Here is a 21034-nt window from a genome sequence, read left to right on the forward strand (position 1 = left end):
TGGAAAGGGAAATGCAAAGGCTCAATCTAGATATAGGAGGGGTCAGTGAAGTGAAGTGGAAGGAAGACAAGGATTTTTGGTCAGATGTGTATCGGGTAGTATCAACAGCACCAGAAAATGGTATAACAGGTGTAGGATTCGTTATGAATAGGAAGGTAGGGCAGAGGGTGTGTTACTGTGAACAGTTCCGTGACCGGGTTGCTCTAATCAGAATCGACAGCAGACCAACAACGACAACGATAGTTCAGGTATACATGCCGACGTCGCAAGCTGAAGATGAACAGATAGAGAAAGTGTATGAGGATATTGAAAGGACAATGCAGTATGTAAAGTGGGACGAAATTCTAATAGTCATGGGCGACTGGAATGCAGTTGTAGGGGAAGGAGTAGAAGAAAAGGTTACAGGAGAATATGGGCTTGGGACAAGGAATGAAAGAGGAGAAAGACTAATTGAGTTCTGTAACATGTTTCAGCTAGTAATAGCGAATACCCTGTTCAAGGATCACAAGAGGAGGAGGAGGTATACTTGGAAAAGGCCGGGAGATACGGGAAGATTTCAATTAGATTACATCATGGTCAGACAGAGATTCCGAAATCAGATACTGGATTGTAAGGCGTATCCAGATATAGACTCAGATCACAATACAGTAGTGATGAAGAGTAGGCTGAAGTTCAAGGCATTAGCCAGGAAAAATCAATACGCAATGAAGTGGGATACGGAAGTTCTAAGGAATGACGAGATACGTTTGAAGTTCTCTAACGCTATAGACACAGCAATAAGGAATAGCGCAGTAGGCATTACAGTTGAAGAGGTATGGACAACTCTAAAAAGGGCCATCACAGAAGTTGGGAAGGAAAACATAGTTACAAAGAAGGTAGCTGCGAAGAAACCATGGGTAACAGAAGAAATACTTCAGTCGATTGATGAAAGGAGGAAGTACAAACATGTTCCGGGAAAATCAGGAATACAGAAATACAAGTCGCTGAGGAATGAAATAAATAGGAAGTGCAGGGAAGCTAAGACGAAATGGTTGCAGGAAAAATATGAAGACACCGAAAAAGATATGATTGTCGGAAGGACAGACTCAGCATACAGGAAGTCAAAACAACCTTTGGTGACATTAAAAGCAACGGTGGTAATATTAAGAGTGCAACGGGAATTCCACTGTTAAATGCAGAGGAGAGAGCAGATAGGTGGAAAGAGCGTAAAGATTTGTCTGACGTGATAGAAGAAGAAACAGGAGTCGATTTAGAAGAGATAGGGGATCCAGTATTAGAATCGGAATTTATAAGAGCTTTGGAGGACTTACAGTCAAATAAGGCAGAAGGGATAGATAACATTCCATGAGAATTTCTAAAATCATTAGGGGAAGTGACAACAAAACGACTATTCACGTTGGTGTGTAGAATATATGAGTCTGGCGACATACCATCTGACTTTCGGAAAAGCATCATCCACACAATTCCGAAGACGGCAAGAGCTGACAAGTGCGAGAATTATCGCACAATCAGCTTAACAGCTCATGCATCGAAGCTGCTTACAAGAATAATATACAGAAGAATAGATAAGAAAATTGAGAATGCGCTAGGTGACGATCAGTTTGGCTTTAGGAAAAGTAACGCAGGAGAGAGGCAATTCTGACGTTACGACTAATAATGGAAGCAAGGGTAAAGAATAATCAAGACGCGTTCATAGGATTTGTCGACGTGGAAAAAGCGTTCGACAATATAAAATGGTGCAAACTGTTCGGATACTGGAAAAAAGTAGTGGTAAGCTATAGGGAGGGACGGGTCATATACAATATGTACAACAACCAAGAGGGAATAATAAGAGTTGACGATCAAGAACGAAGTGCTCGTATTAAGAATCTGTACATCGAGGAAGCAATGATGGAAATAAAAGAAAGGTTCAGGAGTGGAATTAAAATACAAGGTGAAAGGATATCAATGATACGATTCGCTTATGACATTGCTATCCTGAGTGAAAGTGAAGAAGAATCAAATGATCTGCTGAACGGAATGAACAGTCTAATGAGTGCACAGTATGGTTTGAGAATAAATCGGAGAAAGACGAAGGTAATGAGAAGTAGTAGAAATGAGAACAGCTAGAAACTTAACATCAGGGTTGATGGCCACAAATTCAATGAAGTTAAGGAATTCTGCTACCTAGACAGTAAAATAACCAATGACGGACGGAGCAAGGAAGACATCAAAAGCAGACTCGCTATGGCAAAAAAGGAATTTGTGGCCAAGAGAAGTCCACTAATATCGGCCTTAATTTGAGGAAGAAATTTCTGAGGATGTACGTCTGGAGTACAGCATTGTATGGTAGTGAAACATGGACTGTGGGAAAAACGGGACAGAAGAGAATCTAAGCATTTGAGATGTGGTGCTATAGACGAATGTTGAAAATTAGGTGGACTGATAAGGTAAGGAATGAGGAGGTTCTACGCAGAATCGGAGAGGGAAGGAATATGTGGAAAACACTGATAAGGAGAAGGGACAGGATGATAGGACATCTGCTAAGACATGAGGGAATGACTTCCATGGTACTAGAGGGAACTGTAGAGGAAAAAAACTGTAGAGGAAGACAGAGATTAGAATACGTCAAGCAAATAATTGAGGACGTAGGTTGCAAGTACTACTCTGAGATGAAGAGTTTAGCACAGGAAAGGAATTCGTGGCGGGCCGCATCAAACCAGTCAGTAGACTGATGACCAAAAAAAAAAGGGTGTTGGACAATGGACTGTCCTCCAGGTACTCCGAGCGACCTCAGGATGTTGGCCAGGAGGATATACATCATCAGCAGTGCTGTGATCCTGCAGAGGCATGCAGGCGACTGATCAGCTGAATGGTGTGTAGGTGGCGAGGTCGTTGTCCTCAAGGTTCTCTCAGGAAGTGTGCAGCAGCAAGAAAAATCACCTCAGTATATTGCCTAGAAAGTCCTTCAGCTGCAGCAGTGCGATGGGTAGTCCTTAGCTGCTGGACCTCTGCAGAGGCACGCAGGAGAGATCAGAACCACTGTGGAATATTTACCAAAAAGACCTTCAGTGTTACAGCGAATGGTTCTCTATGCTGGAACCCTGCAGATGCACGTAGGAGGCCTAAAAATCTGGATGGTGTGTAGCTGATAGGTTCTCACAGCAGCAATTTGGAGGAAAAGCGGAAGCAGCGAAGAAAAATGTTGAGGAAGACCTCCAGATCTAGGACTGTGGTGTGTGGCCATATGTCCTACAATCAAGCAGAGGCCCTTGACTTTTGGTCAGGTCAGTGGAATCCTTTCCATTAAATATCTCTTTATTGGCGACAATACAACATTACATCTCCGAAAAGATTTTTACAGGCTGCCAGCGACTATCTCTACAGCCATCTAAGTACTACCTCCAAAAATTCAACTTACAAAAATATAAAAATCAAAATTTTCGCAAGTTAGCAGACATCTGCAAAGCCAAGCAGATAAAATTGTCATCGATCATACTTCACAGTATACAGGGTCTTGGGAACAGTTATAACTAAAGTTACTGAAATACCCAATGAACAACAATTTATTAGAGGTCCCAATGTATTCAGAGTGTGTCATTTTGATTTTAATGTTATTATAAGTTCACTTTCTGGAGGTGGATGGCTATGGTGATAGTAGTAGGTATGTATGCACATTTAGGAGGTTTAGAAGCATTTGTAGACAGATGTACTATAGTGTGAAAGATATCAAGCTGTTTAGACTTAGTGATCTGTAGCCTGATGGAGAGCACATTGTCCATTGAGTCATCCCAGTGACTGAGAAGCAGAAAGGTGAAGTGTCTCAGGATAATGGCCTGGAATATATTAATTTTCAGCCGTTAGGAGGGTGGCCCAGTGTGCTCGAACATGCAGACGCTTGCAGGAGACTGTGCTACATTTGACAGTGTCACTGACAGAAACTGTATTGACATTGTCAGGACCAGGAATGAAAACCATCTCAGGACATTGGCCAATATGACGATCACCAATGTTAAGGGTGGTCCTATGTGTTACGGCCATCCACAGGAATGCATGAGACTCTGATTGGCTTGACAGGATTTAGGCTGAAGGCGAGCGCACTGTCATCCAGGTCCTCCCGCTGGCTACATGGCAGGAAGCGGAAGCGCCGCAGTACGTCTGCCAGGAAGACTTTGAGCTGCAGGCGACTGTATTGGGAACCCACACAGCTGCGCGCGCCCAACCCAAATGGCAGGTAGCTGCATGCATGATCCTTGTTGACGCGGTCCTCCAAGAAGCGCGAAGGGTCGAACTGCTGTGGGTCCTGGAAGAACTGCGGCAGGCGGTGTGTGAGGAAGGGCATCACAAGAAGCAGGGTACCCTCAGGGACGAAAACCTTCCGTCCGGACCCTCCAGACAGCCAGAGGTCTTCTGTGACCATCCGAGGAAGTATTGGGACCGTTGGGAACAGTCTCAGTGTCTCCTGTAGGTCACACCAGAAGAGACTGAAGATACACTGATCGATCGTAGCTCAAAAAAATAATTAATATAGAGTAATCAAAGGTCGAGAATACATTTGTGTACGGAATATGTTTAAGTGATTAACATTGCAAGACCACAGGATAATGTAAGCGCGAGATGAGCGATTGCAAATGTGAAATGCCGATGTATTAATAATAGACTTAATGGTCTGTAGCCTGATGGAAAGCACAGAGTATTGAATGCAAGTATGCAAATATGCTAGTATTGTATGTGGAGGTGACAAATTTTAATTTTTTGGATGAGGCTTCATGCCTGACGTATTTGGTCGGTCAATGCAGGAACGATTAACGCTGGTTGTGGATCGATGAAGATTTTGCAAGATGATGTCACATACGTGCTCGATTGCAGACACAACTCGTAAATGAGCAGACCAAGGCAACCTGTCGATAGCCTGGAGACTATTCGATATGAGGGCGAGTATTATCCCTTTGGAAAACACGCCTTGGAAAGCTGTTCATGAATGGCGACACAACAGGTCGTACTATCAGACTGACGCTCATATTTGGAGTCAGGGTGTGTGGTATAACGTTGAGAGTGCTCCTGCCGTCGTACCATAACGAACTTATCCAAGTATAGGTCCAGCGTGTCTTGCATGCTGACAGGTTGGTTGCACGCTCCTTCTAACCAACACACAGCCAACTGCTGCTCAAATTGCTGTTGCAGATGCAGTGTGATATGCCAGAACCACACGCCAAACACAATGGTCTTTCCTCCCAGTAGTGCCACATGGCTATCTGGAGCCCAGACTTCTTGTGACCGTACATTCTTTTGCCCACCCTTCCTAGTAATCATGTACAGTGCCTACATTCCTGCCAAACCTTTAAGCAATATTGCAAAGAAACACCGAGCTTCTTAAAGCCCTATTACTCGACCTCGTTCAAAGTCAGTGAGCTGTTGACAATGTCATCTTTGTCGCCTGAAAGGCATTCTTCACCACCATCATCTCACTACGTCTAATCTTAACGTTGATTAACTCTCACGACCGTTACAGTGTGTATTTAGTGTTAACCCGATTTGCAGCCTCATAGTGGTGGTACTGGTGCCACACTTATGCGACTGGAGCAAAATTTTAATAGACGTCATCTTTCAGATGGAGAAACACGCCTACCAACTTTGGTTTATGTCGCACAACTCCTTCTTTGAGCAACAATTTTTTCCCGTCTGTGTAGGATCTCAAGTTTTACACCGTGTTTCCACCACCAGATGGACAGGTAAACAAATTCCTTAGTTCTGGATGTAATACAAGTCTTTTACCATAGGTGTGTTAAATACGAGTATATACTCAGTCGCTAAATTACGTCGCGCAATTACGACGATGTTCTGTGAGCATAAATGCCCAATGCCGTTGCCGACTGCTGGGCAAAAGCTTACTATAGCAGTAGCTGAGACAAATGCCTGTGAGTGATGCATTGCGATGGGGGGGGGGGGGGGGCGTGGGGGGGGGGGAAGGTGGACCGTCCTTCCCCTCGCACCCTGCTCCCTTCAGCCCCAGAGCTATTGTTCGCCATCCAAATCAGTTGCCTTCCTAGAACAATTCTGTGCCACACTAGTGTGTTTCGCTGTTGCTGTGTCTGTGTGGTTGCCTGTCTCCTTTTGTCTTTTATTTACAGCTTCAGTGCCAAAGAGGGAAATTCTTGTTAAACACGTATTCAGACTTTATGTCCCATTAATAAACATCAAAAAAATGTGGAAACATCTGCCACTGACGACATTTTAAATAAAAATAAAAAACGCATTTATGAAATTTCGCACAAAGTATGGCAGATCCTGAAACCAAAGTCACACAAATGACGAATATGATCAATATTGTTCCTGAAGAGTCAGTACGCGGAAAACCTGTGATAAATTAGTATATTTACATCACTCGAATCTCATTAACTGAGTCACAGTTACCTACGTGAGAAATTTTCTGAAATAATGTGTCTTAATCTGATCTAGATTGCATGACAATGCACAACCAACTCTCTGCCGCATTTGTGTTGCACATATTCCTCTCAGCAGTGAGCACTATTTGTCATTATCAAATTCCTATTGTGACCAATATTCGTGTCTGAGCGCAAATATAGTTGCTGCAAGTACAGGGCGTTTCAGGAAAAATTACATTATTTCAATACTCCATATTTATCGATAAAAATATAGTACATGGGGTGAATTGTAAAATACACACAAAAGCTTAAAGTCTTAGCTACATCATTACAAATGATGTATGTGTGCATTAGCAGTAGCATGAACAACATCTAGGCGAGAGTTAAATTCTCTGCTTTCTGAAAAGCTTTCTCTCTCTCTCTTTCTCTCTCTCTTTTTTAAAAAATTTTTTTTAGTCAACTGTCTTCTGAATGGTTTGATGCGGCCTGCCACAAAGTTATCTCCTGTGACAACCTCTTCGTCTCAGTAGCACTTGCGACCTACGTACTCAGTTATCTGCTGCATGTATTCCAATCTCTGTCTTCCTCTGCAGTTTTTGCCCTCTACAGCTCCTTCTAGTACCATGGAAGTCAGTCCCTGATGTCTTAACAGATGTCCTATCAACCTGTTCCTTCTCCTTGTCAATGTTTTCTTCATATTCTTTTCCTCTACGATACTATGCAGAACCTCCTTATTTCTTACCTTACCAGTCCACCTAATTTCCAACATTCGTCTATAGCACCACATCTAAAATGCTTCGATTCTCTCCTGATCCTGTATCCCCACAGCCCATGCTCACTACCATACAGTGCTGAGCTCCAACCGTACATTCTCAGAAATTTCTTCCTCAAATTAGGCCTACGTTTGATACTAGTAGATTTATGTTGGCCTTTTTGCCATTGCTAGTCTGCTTTTGATGTCCGCCTTGTTCCGTCCGTCACTGGTTATTTTGCTGCCTAGGTAACAGAATTCCTTATCTTCGTCTACTTCGTGACCATCAATCCTAATGTTAAGTTTCCCGCTATTGTCATTCCTGCTAGTTCTCATTACTTTTGTCTTTCTTCGATTTACTCTCAGTCCGTATTCTGTACCCATTAGACTGTCCATACCACTCAGCAGATCATGTAATTCTTCTTCACTTTCACTCAGGATAGCAATGTCATCAGCGAATCGTATCACTGACGTCCTTTCACCTTGAATTTTTAATTCCACTCCTGGACGTTTCTGTTATTTCCATCATTGCTTCTTCGATGTACAGATTGAACAGAAGGGGGGAAAGACTACAGCCCTGTTTTACAACCTTTTTTATTCGAGTATTTCGTCGTCTACTCTTATTATTACATCTTGGCTCTTGTAACATTGTATATTACCCGTCTCTCCCTATAGCGTACCGCTATTTTTTTCAGAAATTCGAACATCTTCCACAATTTTACATTGGTGAGAGCTTTTCCAGGTCGACAAATCCTATGAACGTGTCTTGATTTTTCTTTAGTTTTGCTTCCATTATCAATGGCAACGTCAGAATTGCCCCTCTGGTGCCTTTAACTTTCCCAAAGCCAAACTGATCCTCAACTGAGACATCCTCAATTTTCTTCTCCGTTCTTCTGTATATTAACCTTGCCAGCAACTTGGATGCATGACCTGTTAAGCTGATTGTGCGATAATTCTCGCATTTGTCAGCTCATGCCGTCTTCGGAATTGTGTGGATGATATTTTTCGGAAAGTCAGACGATATACTGCTAGACTCATACACTCTACACATCGAAGTGAATAGTCGCTATATTGCCACTCCACCTAATGATTTTAGAAGTAAATGGGAGATGATCACACTTTCATTCAGATATCCCCACACGGAAATCTCATGGAGTCATGTTCGGCAATGACCAATAATACAGGACAGTGGCCCAGGGTCACCTCTAGATGTTGTTTGTGCTGCTGCTGGTGGACACAAAGAGCGTTTGCTATAGCGTAGGTAAAAATTTAAGATTTTGTGAATATTTTGAAATTCATCCAGTGTTTTATTATGATATTATCAATAAATGTGGAGTTTTGAAACCAGGTCATTCGTTTTGAAATACCTGAATAATGGATAGAGGTTTAGCATTCTGTCTTATCTTAAATGAGTTCAAACTTCTTTGAAATGTATATCACGTTATTGGGTAATGTTGATACTCTTGGTCTAAGAGATGGTGTTTCGCTTGCTTCCACAAGAAAATCGGCTGGTGTTTGTTTGGGAGTGCCCTTTTAAAATTTTGATTTACGATTTGAAAGTCATGATGCACAAAGAACAAATAATGATAAGAAATTATCATACAGAATATACAATAATTTTTTTGTAAAGATGGTTCCTAAGAAACGATCACCGTGAACATATCAGGATATCGGAAACAAAAAGGTAAAAGTGACTTTTCCCATAAAAATGAGATAAGTGCATCCAGAGCATGGTAAGACGTCTAAAATTGTTCTGGCAAAGGAATACAAGTGAAATCCCACTCTTTGCTGCTCACCAGTGATCAAGAAGAAAACTATTTGTAATGTGTCACGAAACAGTTATATTGATGTAGTCTTATACTGATTTTTGATGCAGCATGTTATCAAAATAACGTATTTATCATACGTGAAAGAGGAAAGTGACGCAAAAGATGCGGAATATTTTCAATAATGGGATAATGTAGTAAACAGTACTCTTCGTTATTTTGTTTCTCTATAGTAGCCATAAAAGGCATGGTATTGATGTAGCATTACCTAAATGTTTTGTTATAGCTCTAAATAGCAATTATATGGTAACTGAAATGATAACAACCTATGATAAAGCATTATAGAGAAAATGTAAATCAGATTTTTCTTAAATGGCAATATTCTGTAAGCAAAGGGATAAAAGTGCATATAAACTTCCACGATTTGTGATACAAAACTGATCGTTTATGTTAACATGTTATTCCAACAGGCAACAGGAAAATGCTATAAACTATTTTTGTGTCTAATATGCAAAAACATTGAATTTCCATTTGGAAATCTCATTAGAATTCCGAAACCTTGTGAACTTTAACTGAAGCTTTGTCTATACTGGAATAAGTGTACTCATACCTCTTTGTTTTTGACCCACTCCTATAAATTAAAAGAGTAAATAACAATCAGTGAGGGATGTCTATAGTACTTGGCTAGTTTCACAGTGTTCTAATACTGCTTAAAATATCTTCAAAAATACGTCATCAAAATATAAAACGCAATGTTTACCCAAGAGTCACAATGTTATTTACCACCACCTTGCTGCTAACAAGGGAACCTCTCCATCGCGCCCCCGTCAGATTTAGTTATAAGTTGGCACAGTGGATAGGCCTTGAAAAACTGAACACAGATCAATCGAGAAAACAAAAGAAGTTGTGTGGATCCATGAAAAAAATAAGCAAAATATACTAACTGAGTAGTCCAGGCGCAAGATAGGCAATATGAAGGAGGACGCGAGCTCAGGATCGCCGTGGTCCCGTGGTTAGCGTGAGCAATTGTGGAACGAGAGGTCCTTGGTTCAAGTCTTCCCTCCAGTGAAAAGTTTAATTTTTTATTTTCAGACAGTTATTATCTGTCCGTCGGTCCGTCCGATGCGAGGTAACTGCGCCGTAGTATGGGGACGCTACACCTAAACAAACATCGAAACACACGACGTCAGTCGACTACAGCGCACAGAAGAGAGAGTATTCCTGCTAATGAGGCTCCCTGGCTGCCAGTTGACTGTTCGCTACTTTGGACGAGAGCGCATTAAATACGTGAGATTTATTCCGTGGACAATATGAATCCAGCAAATATAGCTCGCGACTTCAGTAACAAGGTCAATGAATATTTTCCGAACTGTAAGGAATCGGAAAGTTCCTTAAGGGATCGAACGATTGTCTGAAAATAAAAAATTAAACTCTTCACTTGAGGGAAGACTTGAACCAAAGACCTTTCATTCCGCAGCTGCTCACGCTAACCACGGGACCACGGTGCTCCTGAGCTCATATTAACCTTGATGTTGCCTATCTTGCACATGGACTACTCTGTTTGTATATTTTGCTTATTTTTTCATAGTTCCACACAACTTCTTCCTGTTTTCTCGAGTGGTCTGGGTTCAGTTTTTCAAGGCCTATCCACTGTTCCAACGTATAACTAAATCTGAGGGAGGTGCGATGGGGAGGTCCTCTTGTAAGAAGTTGTCAGCTGAGGCAAAGAGAAGTAATGCGACCGAAAGGTGACTTGTTGGTGTAAAATGCATACCTGTGTGTGTGTGTTTGTTTGTGTGTGTGTGTGTGTGTGTGTGTGTGTGTTTGAGCACTGACCATTTTGGAGAAATCTAGGCACTAATGGGCTAAACATGAATGACACAATTGCTTCTAGGTTGCCTTAGTTCTTAGAGGCTGCATCTTACGGAAGCCCTCTTGCAACTGCTGTTACTGTGGTATCGATAGCTACGATGCCACGGCGTAGGTGCAAGTTAGTAGGTTGGAACTACAACACCGACACAACGACAGCGCCCTCTAGCTGTGCAGCTCTACGAGCTCCGCTCCAGAGTCTGCCCATCTGATGAAGAGCAGACGGCCAAGAAACTTAGCTTCTACTTCATTGGGGGCTAGCTGGCCATGAATGATAGTTTGTCCTACTACTAGAACTGTTAGCTTTGATACATCCGGCTTCGCACCTACGGGCTCATCTTTACAAAAAGTTACGTATATCATTGACTATTATCCTCTGTTAAATATACTTTTACGTTAAAAGCAGTACCGAGATCTTTACCTCACCTGCTCCTACTCGCTTCCTACATTCGGCCTACCCTTCAGTTTACAGGAGCAGACCATCGCGCCGCCTTCCAGGCGGGATAAAAGAACTGGCGACGAGCAGGTACTGAATTTTTTTCCCTCTCCTCTTATCTGTTTATTTGCCCGGTGCTGTTTTCTCTTCCTGCTAGCCCAGTGTGACTACGTCTGCTAGTGTTTCCGCCCTTCACTCTAAGACTTTCATTTGTATCAACCATGGCTTCGCCACAGGAACACGCGTCGCTGTCCGATCTTGTACGTTTTTAGGCTCAGCAAATGATGCAACCGCTTGCTGCCGTCAGTGTCCTGGTCACACGACAAACCGCAGCTACTTCGACACCTCCGGCGTCTCCGCCTGTACCACCGCCTACGACGCCTCTGGCGCCGCCATTTCGTGCCTTCAATCCTGACATTGAACGCTGGTCAGAATACATTGCCCAGCTCGAGGCACACTTCGCAGCAAACAACATACCAGGTACAGCGCGGCTTGCCTTTTTCACTGCCAGCGCGGGTTTTTTTAAAATTGTGTGCTCGTAAAATTGTTTCCCACCAGCCGCCCAGAAACTAAAACTTGCGATAAAGTGATTCATGCTTTGAACTCCCACTTCCATGACAGTGTAAAAGTGGTAACTGCACGCTACAAATTCTTTCGTCTTCGTCGTGGTCCTAGTCACTCACATAAATCACGGTTAGCGGACCTTCAGAAACTAACTTCTGATTGTGACTTTAATTGCTCATGTGGACGCTCATATGCAGATATAATGATCAGAGACGCTATTGAGCAGAATTTGGCAGACCACTACATCCGCAAGCAAATCCTCAAATTTAAAAACCCGTCTTTTCAGGAAGTAGTGGACTTGCTAGACAGACGAGATACATTCGACATGGCAACTTTCGCGTTCGACGTCATCCTGGGTGTGAGTATGTCTGCAAGGCACAACACGTACCGCTCGCGCGCCAGTAAACGAGTTTTCAACCAGGCACCCACTCAGAAACTGAAATCATGTCCGAACTGCTTTCGTGCCCACCCACGGGACAGTTGCCCATCCCGTCAAGGACAGTGTTACTTTTGTAGTAAGAAAGGACATGTGTAAGCTGTGTGTAGGAAGAGAAACTCTAATTCATAACCTGTCTCCCGTTCGCGTGACATGCGTGGGCGTCACCGCAACAGAAACCGCCGTGGTCACGATTCAAAAAAAAAAAAAAAAAAAAATGGTTCAAATGGCTCTGAGCACTATGGGACTCAACATCTGAGGTCATCAGTCCCCTAGAACTTAGAACTACTTAAACCTAACTAACCTAAGGACATCACACACATCCATGCCCGAGGCAGGATTCGAACCTGCGACCGTAGCGGTCGCGCGGCTCCAGACTGTAGCGCCAGAACCGCTCGGCCACTTCGGCCGGCAATCACGATTCACATCAGCCTGTGGACGTCAAGGCCTTTTATTCAAAGCCTTCTGCTTCACGTGCGTCAACAGTTCCTCGTGTGAATCCAGTCTTGCGAGACACTTCCTCTTGCATGCAGCGCCATGCGAGGAAACTTTTTGTGCCTTTGAACATTCGTGGACATTCTGTTCGAATGCAGCTGGACACTGGTGCGTCAGTTCCTTCACTGAACAAACCAACGTTTGACTTGCTTGGTTCGCCCCCGCTCCGCCTTCGCATTACACGCTGACTGCTTTTACTGGACAGGAAGTCCAGTGCTCAGCGTGTGTAGTTTGCAAGCAACATATGGTGCAACAACCCGTGCAGTGTCTTTCCATGTGCTCCGCTCTAGTGATGCTACGAACATTTTTGGCATGGACGCATTTGCACTTTTTGGACTTGTAACTCAGGACAATGTACTTTGCATCGACACCAGTGATCATGCAGGCAATGTTGCCGCACTATGTTATGATTTTGCTGAACTCTTTTCTGATGACCTTGCTTGTGCCACAGAGTAATGTTACAGTTAAAGACAATGCCGTGCCTATTTTCCGGCGCGCACGCCCGATACCTCACACACTGAGCGACGCCATGGCCGCTGAACTTAAGCATTTGCAAGACAGTGGTGTGATTGACCCTGTTTCTCCTTCGCCATGGACTTCGCCTATAGTGTGTCTGAAAAAAACAAATGGTCGTCTCCGCATTTGTGCTGACTTTAAGTCTACAGTAAATCCCCAGACAGTGGTAGCTACATTTCCCTTACCGCACCCTGAAGACATTTTTGATAAGCTTGGTGCGGGAAAATTCTTTCCCACAATTGACTTGCGGGACGCATACTTTCAGTTTTCGCTAGACGAACAGTCGCAGTGCTATTTTTTGATCCACACCCACCTTGGCTTGTTCACGATTCGCCGAGTTCCGTTCTGTTGTGCTTCGGCTCCGGCTATTTATCAGTCTTATTTGCTGCAGTTGTGTGCCACTGTCCCTGGTTGTGCCAATTATCTGGACGATATAGTTGTATCAGGTCGCACCCCTGACGAACATTTGCAGAATTTGCGTGCCTTGTTTACTGTACTTTTGTAGGCAGGGCTAAAGTGTAACAGAGACAAGTGCAAATTTTTTCAAACTGAGATTCAGTATTTAGGACGTATGATTAACGGATAGGGTATCCACCCCTCACCGCCACATCTCAGTGCGATTAGAGACTTGCCAGCACCCAGGAACTTGAAAGAACTTCAGTCTGTGTTGGGCAAAATTTCATATTATATTCGATTTATACCAAATGCAGCACAGACTGCACCGCGTTTGCAGCGCCTTCGGCGTAAAAACATTCCTTTTGTTTGGTCTTCAAAATGTGACGCTGCTTTCCACAAGCTCAAGTCTGCTTCATTGAGTGATCGTTGTCTTATTCCTATTGATCCCTCCAAACCAGTTGTTTTGGCTGTCGATGCATCTTCTCACGGCATCGGAGCGGTTCTCTCGCACCGCATCAATTCTGTCGATCGCCCGATAGCTTTTGCGTCTAAGTTGCTCAATTCTACCCAGCAAAACTATTCGCAAATAGAGAAAGAAGCGTTAGCTACTGCCTATGGAATGACAAAGTTTCATGATTTTTTGTACGGTCGCAAGTTCTAATTGGTCACCGACCACAGCCCTTTGACGTCGTTGTTCTACCCGTCAAAGCCAGTTCCAGCCCGTACGGCACAAAAGTTTCAATGTTGGTCTTTCTTTTGTCTAACTGCAATTGTGAAATCTTGCTTCGGCCTACGGCCCGGCATGGCAATGCTGATGCTTTGTCTCGTCTACCTGTCGGTCCTGACGAAGTGGTTGATTCTTCCGAACTGTCCTGTTTGTTCACTGATTGGAAAGATGAGCAATTAGCTGATGGTTTGCCGGTGGATTTTCGTCGCATAGCTTCAGCGACAGTCGCCGTTGCTTCTTTGCAGATTCCTTTGCAGTATATTCGTGCTCAATGGCCTCCATCTCCGACGTAGTTTCGTGATCCACTTGTTCGACGTTACTTTGCGCAACGTCACAACTTGTCTGTATACAACCGTTGCGAACTCAGCAGCATTGATAAACAAATTAAGAATTTGCTTGCTAATTGTCGCTCTTGCGCGGAGCATCAATGTGCTCCCCGCCAGCGCTTCTTTGTATGGCCGACTCCTACTGCGCCCTGGCAGCGCGTTCATATTGATTTCGCGGGTCCTTTCTGTGACAACCGCTGGTTGATAGTTATTGATGCGTACAGCAACTTTCGTTTTGTTGTGCCTATGTCTTCTACTACATCTGCCAGTACTATGACGTCAAATTTTTTGCATTGTGGGCTTTCCTGAAGGGGGCGCGAATTGTCGTCCATGAAGACGAACGCCTCGCCAGTATGCTGCCAATATGTTTGCACTATTGGTCGGAGAATGGCATTCACGTATCGCACAGCCGTTACGGCACCTTTCATGACTACCAGCGGCGTACGTCGGCCCCACATAATGGCACGCCTAAACATCAAGGAACTTTCACCTTGCTGCACCCGCTGGACACTGGACAGTGTGTCTAAGGCGTTCAGCCTGACCAGGTTGCCTCCAAACAAGTCTCCGACGATTGTCAGGTTGAAGGCATATACGACACTCCACGGTGAAGAGAAAGTGATGGTTCAAATGGCTCTGAGCACTATGGGACTTAACATCTGAGGTCATCAGTCCCCTAGAACGTAGAACTACTTAAACCTAACTAACCTAAGGACATCACACACATCCATGCCCGAGGCAGGATTCGAACCTGCGACCGTAGCAGTCGCGCGGTTCCGGACTGAGCGCCTAGAACCGCCAGACCACCGCGGCCAGCAGAGAAAGTGATGCCTATCCTGAGTGGTCCATTTGGCATGCTGTTGGGCCCATCTGCACCGCGCTGCATGGTGTTGTGCTTGCAAAGATGGATATCGCCATGGGCGTCAGGAGTGATGTTGCACATCATGCAGTTTATTGCACACTGTTTGAGTTGTAACACGACGTCCTGTGGCTTCACAAAAAGCAATATTCAACATGGGGGTGTTGCTGTCAGGGTTCCTCCGAGCCATAATCCATAGGTAGCAGTCATCCACTGCAGTAGTAGCCATTGGGCGGCCTGAGCGAGGCATGTCATCGACAGTTCCTGTCTCTCTGTATCTCCATATCCGAACAACATCGCTCTGGTTCACACCGAGACGCCTGGACACTTCTCTTGTTGAGAGGCCTTCCTGGCACGAAGTAACAATACGGACGTGATCGAACTGCGTTATTTACGGTCTAGGCATGGTTGAACTACAGACAACACGAGCCGTGTACCTCCTTCCTGGTGGAATGACTGGAACTGATCGGCTGTCGGACCCCTCCGTCTAATAAGCACTGCTCATGCATGGTTGTTTACATCTTTGGGCGGGTTTAGTGACATCTCTGAACAGTCAAAGGGACTGTGACTGTGATACAATATCCACAGTCAACATCTATCTTCAGGAGTTCTGGGAACTGGGGTGATGCGAAACTTTTATTGATGTGTGTATTTCCACATATAAACTGCTTCTATTACTTACTAAATTACACACTGCTTTCTTATTGGCACTACAGAAATAAATTGTAAGTTAGTAGACGAGCGTAGTTCGATCTTTGTGCTGTGCATTGGTACCATACATGAAATTTATTAAAAATGTAGGTTCTATAACAATACAAAACAGACATTACTAGTACCGCTTATCTAAGTTACAGCTTAAAGTGCACTTATTGTTCAGAGATACCGAAATAAACAAAACCTGCACAAAACTCGTTTGGTATAAAAGTCAATCGAACATTGTAGTGACCCTGTGTGGCACATTCCGAGTGGCGACTCAGTCCCGTGCGAAATCTCGTGTACTGGATGCTGCCTAACGTCGCTGCCTTTGTTTGGATAATTCTTGTCTGGGAGAAACATGGCGTACACTCGATGCTAGGTTAGTCAGTTCGCTTGTGCGCTCATTTGCGAGCGTGCTGCGAAGCATCGCTGATTGTGAAGCTTGCGCGCAAAATGTTCCTGTTTTCACCCACACCACGACATCGCGCTGCAGAGCACCGTCTCTATATGCTCCGAGAATAGGGTAATATCCGACCCATCACCCGTGGCACTGCCCGGTAACGTGCACCGGCGACCAGAGGCGTGTACCAAGCCTGCACGGCGCAGCTGAGTACACAGCCTCGACTCGTGCTGTCCTGTCAGCAGTCAGCAGGGCGAGTCTCGCCTGGTACTGCCCGGTCAGCAGTCAGCAGGGCGAGCCTCGCCTGGCACTGCCCGGTCAGCGGTCAGCAGGGCGAGCCTCGCCTGGCACTGCCCGGTCAGCGGTCAGCCGGGGGAGCCTCGACTTGACGCAGTCTCCACAGCGCGAAGCCAGGCCGGCGCTTTTGGCAGCGAGCACATGCTGCTGCATCTGGAGGCGCTAGCTGTGTGAGTGACTTTTCGCTTTCTTCCGAAGCAGGATCCTCAAGCTGAGTTATTAGTTACCCATTCTTAAAACTTGACTGTTAAGATTTGTTCGTTATTTCTGGAGTGTTGTTTTCTCAGTCCATGACATGTATGATAACAAGTCGTGTGTTTTCTTGACTAGGAGTTTCAGCCCCTGCTACTGACTTGACAGTTGTGACTTGTGTTTTTGGGTTCTTTTAAACACGTCTTGAGTGATGTTTGATGCCTTGATCTTTGTGAGAACCAGATTAACTCTTCATCGGCCATATTTTCCATTATAAGCGCGGGTGGATCTGACCATTTGAAATCGGTCAGATTGTCAGTCGACCGTGAACCGTCCTTTCGTTGATTTGTGTTCCCATTAAGAGCTTGTCGGTGGGGCTGCCTGCCTCACGTAGCCCGCATCTCGTGGTCGTGCGGTAGCGTTCTCGCTTCCCACGCCCGGGTTCCCGGGTGCGATTCCCGGCGGGGTCAGGGATTTTCTCTGCCTCGTGATGGCTGGGTGTTGTGTGATGTCCTTAGGTTAGGTAGGTTTAAGTAGTTCTAAGTTCTAGCGGACTGATGACCATAGATGTTAAGTCCCATAGTGCTCAGAGCCATTTGAACCATTTTTTTGCCTCACGTAAGAGTGCGTTAGTGTTACTTCCCAGGCCGACCCTTGCAACCTTCTGTTCGCCGCTCCTTCCGTTTTACATAGTGATTTACTTTTATTTTTAGGTACTTTGTGGCCTTCAGCCGAGTTTTAGCTTATTTAAATTGCAAGGCTGTTCTTTTAGGCCTTAAGCCGTGAAATTGTTTTCTGCTGGGTGTGATCGGGGTTCAGCCGAGTTTTAATCTCTCTGAAGCTAAATATCAATATCTTGGTCTTGCCCTTAAGCCATAACATTGTTATTCTTTAGTATGAGGCCTTCAGCCGAGTGTTATATGAAATATTTTGACCTAAGGCCCTCAGCCTTTTTAAATTGAAAGCTCTTCTTGCTAAACAGTTAAGTTGTTTTGTGGATATGCGGCCTTCAGCCGAGTTTTCGGCTTGAATTAACGTTGAAAATCTTAGTTTTGGCCTTAAGCTGTAACACTGTTCTTGCTATTGTGTGGCCTTCAGCCTCTTTTTTCTTCAAGTAAAAAAAAGATTTTATTGAAAGAAGTGAAACTTCCAGACTTCTGTACCTCAATTCCTTGCTTACGCCTTGGGCCCTGATTAAATCAAATCAAGGAGCTCTTTCGTTAAAACCTCGAGACTTTTTAATTCTTGCTTATGTTATTGTATTTTGAGTAATATAATTTATATGTTGAGTGTAACTGACAGCAACTTTTTTGTACTCCCTTTCCACAAATGTAACCTCACCTGCTCTGTCCTGATAGTCCAGGGATTTCAGTCTATAGTAGCAGTTCTTATTTTGGACTCTGGCAACTGGTTTCTTTACAGAGTACCTGCTCCGGCCATCCCCTGGCACGCAGTCGTCACAATCACTCTCCAAGTGAACAAAAGTCATAGGTTATCTGCTAGTGTGGTGCCAGAGTGCCTTTTGCTCAGTGTAGTGCTGAGGCTCGACTTCTGACACGAATTCAACAGGTTGTTGGAAGTCCCCTGCAGAGATACTGAGCCCTGCTGCCCCTGTAGACGTCCACAATTCTGGAGGTGTTGCCAGTGCAGGAGTTTGTGCCTGAACTGATCTTTCGGTTACGTCCCATAAATGTATGATGGGATTCATGTCAGGCGATCTTGGTGACCAAATCATCCACCTGAACTGTGCAGAATGTTCTCCAAACCAATCGCGAAGAGTAGTGATCTGGTGAAATGGCGCATTGTCGTGCATATAAATTACATCATTGTTTGGGAACAGGTAGCCAATCATAACCATTTCCAGTCAATTATCGATTCAGTTGGACCAGTGGAGTCAGTCGATTAGATGTTAAGAGCCAACACCGTCAAGGAGGCACCACCATCTTGCACAGTGCCGTGTTGAAGACTTGGGTCCCTTACTTCATGGGACCTGTGCTGCACTCGAAGGGTAGCATCAGTTGTTACCAACTGAAGTCGGGACTCACCTAACAAGGCCACTGTTTTCCTATGGTCTGGGATCCAACTGATACAGTCACGAGCCCAGGAGAGGAACTGCAGGCAATGGCGTGCTGCCAGTAAAAGCAATGTCGTCGGTAGTCTGCTACCACAACCCATTAACGCCAAGTTTCGTCAGACTGTCGTACAGCGTTGCTTGTCTATTAGCACTGATGCTTCTACGCAAACGTTGCCGCTCTCGGTCGTTAAGTGAAGACTGTTGTGCACTGCTTTGTCTGTGGTGAGAGTTAGTGCCTTAAATTTGGTATTGTCAGGACACACTTGACACTGTGGATCTCGGGTATTGAATTCTCTAAAGATTTCTGAAATGAAATGTACAGTGTGTCTAACTCCAACTACCATTATGTGTTCAGTTATTTTCCGTCGTGTGTGCGTGATACTACCGCAATCTGTTTGTGTGCATATCGATATCTCATGGATTTTGTCACGTCAGTGTATTCAGTATTTGATGCATCTACTTTGAAAGTGAGCAGGATGACTCTGTGCTGGGGGTTGGCCTGAGGATGGCACATTTTATCGAAACTGGTAGCCAGTTGGCAGAATAAAAGATTGCGATTGTAGACTGAAACATATATTAGTTCTATTGTACCGGTCGGTGTTCCAAGCGCCAGTAAGTGTAGAATAGGGGGTCCTACTATGTCGGTACACATATGGTAAAGTAGCATGCCTTGCGACCGCACAGACAGCCCGTGGACAGCGGCTCACCTTGATGATGCTCTCCAGCACCCTGAGTCTGCCTAGGTCTGCAAGGCCGGGTGCCCGCAGGTAGTCGTCACCCTCGCCAAAGACGTCCTTCAGCTCCTGGTGGGCTGCATCCTGCCACTCAGGGTGGAGGGCCAGCAGAGCCAGGGTGTAGCTGACGGCCACGGCCGTCGTCTCCGTGCCGGCTATCAGAAGATTCATGAGCTGTAAGGTATTTCAGTTAGATTAGCTTGCATGCACTTTTCATTCTGTAGGACCACATCAAGGAATGTTCGTGAGCGTGGGGAATCCAGAACACACCATTAGCTGAAACCTACCCATGCAAGAACAGACGAGAATTGCAAAATGATATGATCGAGCAGTCCACGAGTGTAGTGCCAGTTCATGGCGTCCAACGGGCACAATACTTCGGCGCTCAGACACTTCGCTGTCGCCAGGTGCGATGGCGACCGCTCAGCTCCTGAGGGCGCGCGGCGGACCAGTATCCCCTGCCCCGCAGACAGCTCCATCCGCGGTCCGCGACCGCAGCCGCGCGTCGGCAGCAGTGATGGAATTTCTCTGTCCGCCCTGGTCGCCAGATGGATTTGGTTGCCGAGAGTCTCTTTAATTAAACTCAGTGCTGCTTCCCAAACCTTCCCAAGATTATAGGCGCGATCTCGACTGATGAGATCGTCCCTGGTGCGAACTTCTGTGGCCTCTGTCCCAGTATTGGAAGTCTGTTCCAAGTTCCTGCTACGTTAGTGCTCCATCGAACAGTCCTCTGTGACCGCTCACTATCTGGAATACGTTAGTAGACTTAACTCGTGGTGTTCTCGACAACGACTTTGACGGTGTACACCTGCGGACTAAATGGCTCTGAGCGCTATGGGACTTAACATCCGAGGTCATGAGAACTTAGAACTACTTAAACCTTACTAACCTAAGGACATCACACGCGTCCATTCCCGAGGCAGTATTCGAACCAGCGACCGTAGCGGTCGTTCGGTTCCAAACTGAAGCGCCTAGAACCGCTCGGCCACGCCGGGCGGCGCCTGCGGACTGTTATAGCAACAAATATGTCGGGAGAAACCGAAGAATCACAATAAATCACATGTTCATGGTTTATTTGCAAACTATGTTCGACAGAGCGCAACGAAATGTGAAATTCTGATGCCACAAGTTCAGATGA

At 45.0% G+C, this 21034-nt stretch overlaps 1 protein-coding gene across 1 annotated transcript in view; it reads right to left on the reverse strand.

Moving 5' to 3' along the window:
* Positions 1-4003: 4003 nt before the first annotated feature.
* The window catches only part of LOC126281830 (cytochrome P450 4g1-like), an 83109-nt gene continuing 66078 nt past the window's right edge, over positions 4004-21034 (reverse strand). Inside the window, exons 4-5 of the mRNA XM_049981064.1 lie at positions 19870-20070; positions 4004-4441 (exon numbers count right to left, since the gene is read on the reverse strand). Of these exons, the coding sequence (XP_049837021.1) occupies positions 4004-4441; positions 19870-20070 (639 nt within the window). The remainder of the gene's footprint in view (positions 4442-19869; positions 20071-21034) is intronic.

Source organism: Schistocerca gregaria, chromosome 7 (assembly GCF_023897955.1).
Source record: "Schistocerca gregaria isolate iqSchGreg1 chromosome 7, iqSchGreg1.2, whole genome shotgun sequence".
Lineage (NCBI taxonomy): Eukaryota > Metazoa > Arthropoda > Insecta > Orthoptera > Acrididae > Schistocerca > Schistocerca gregaria.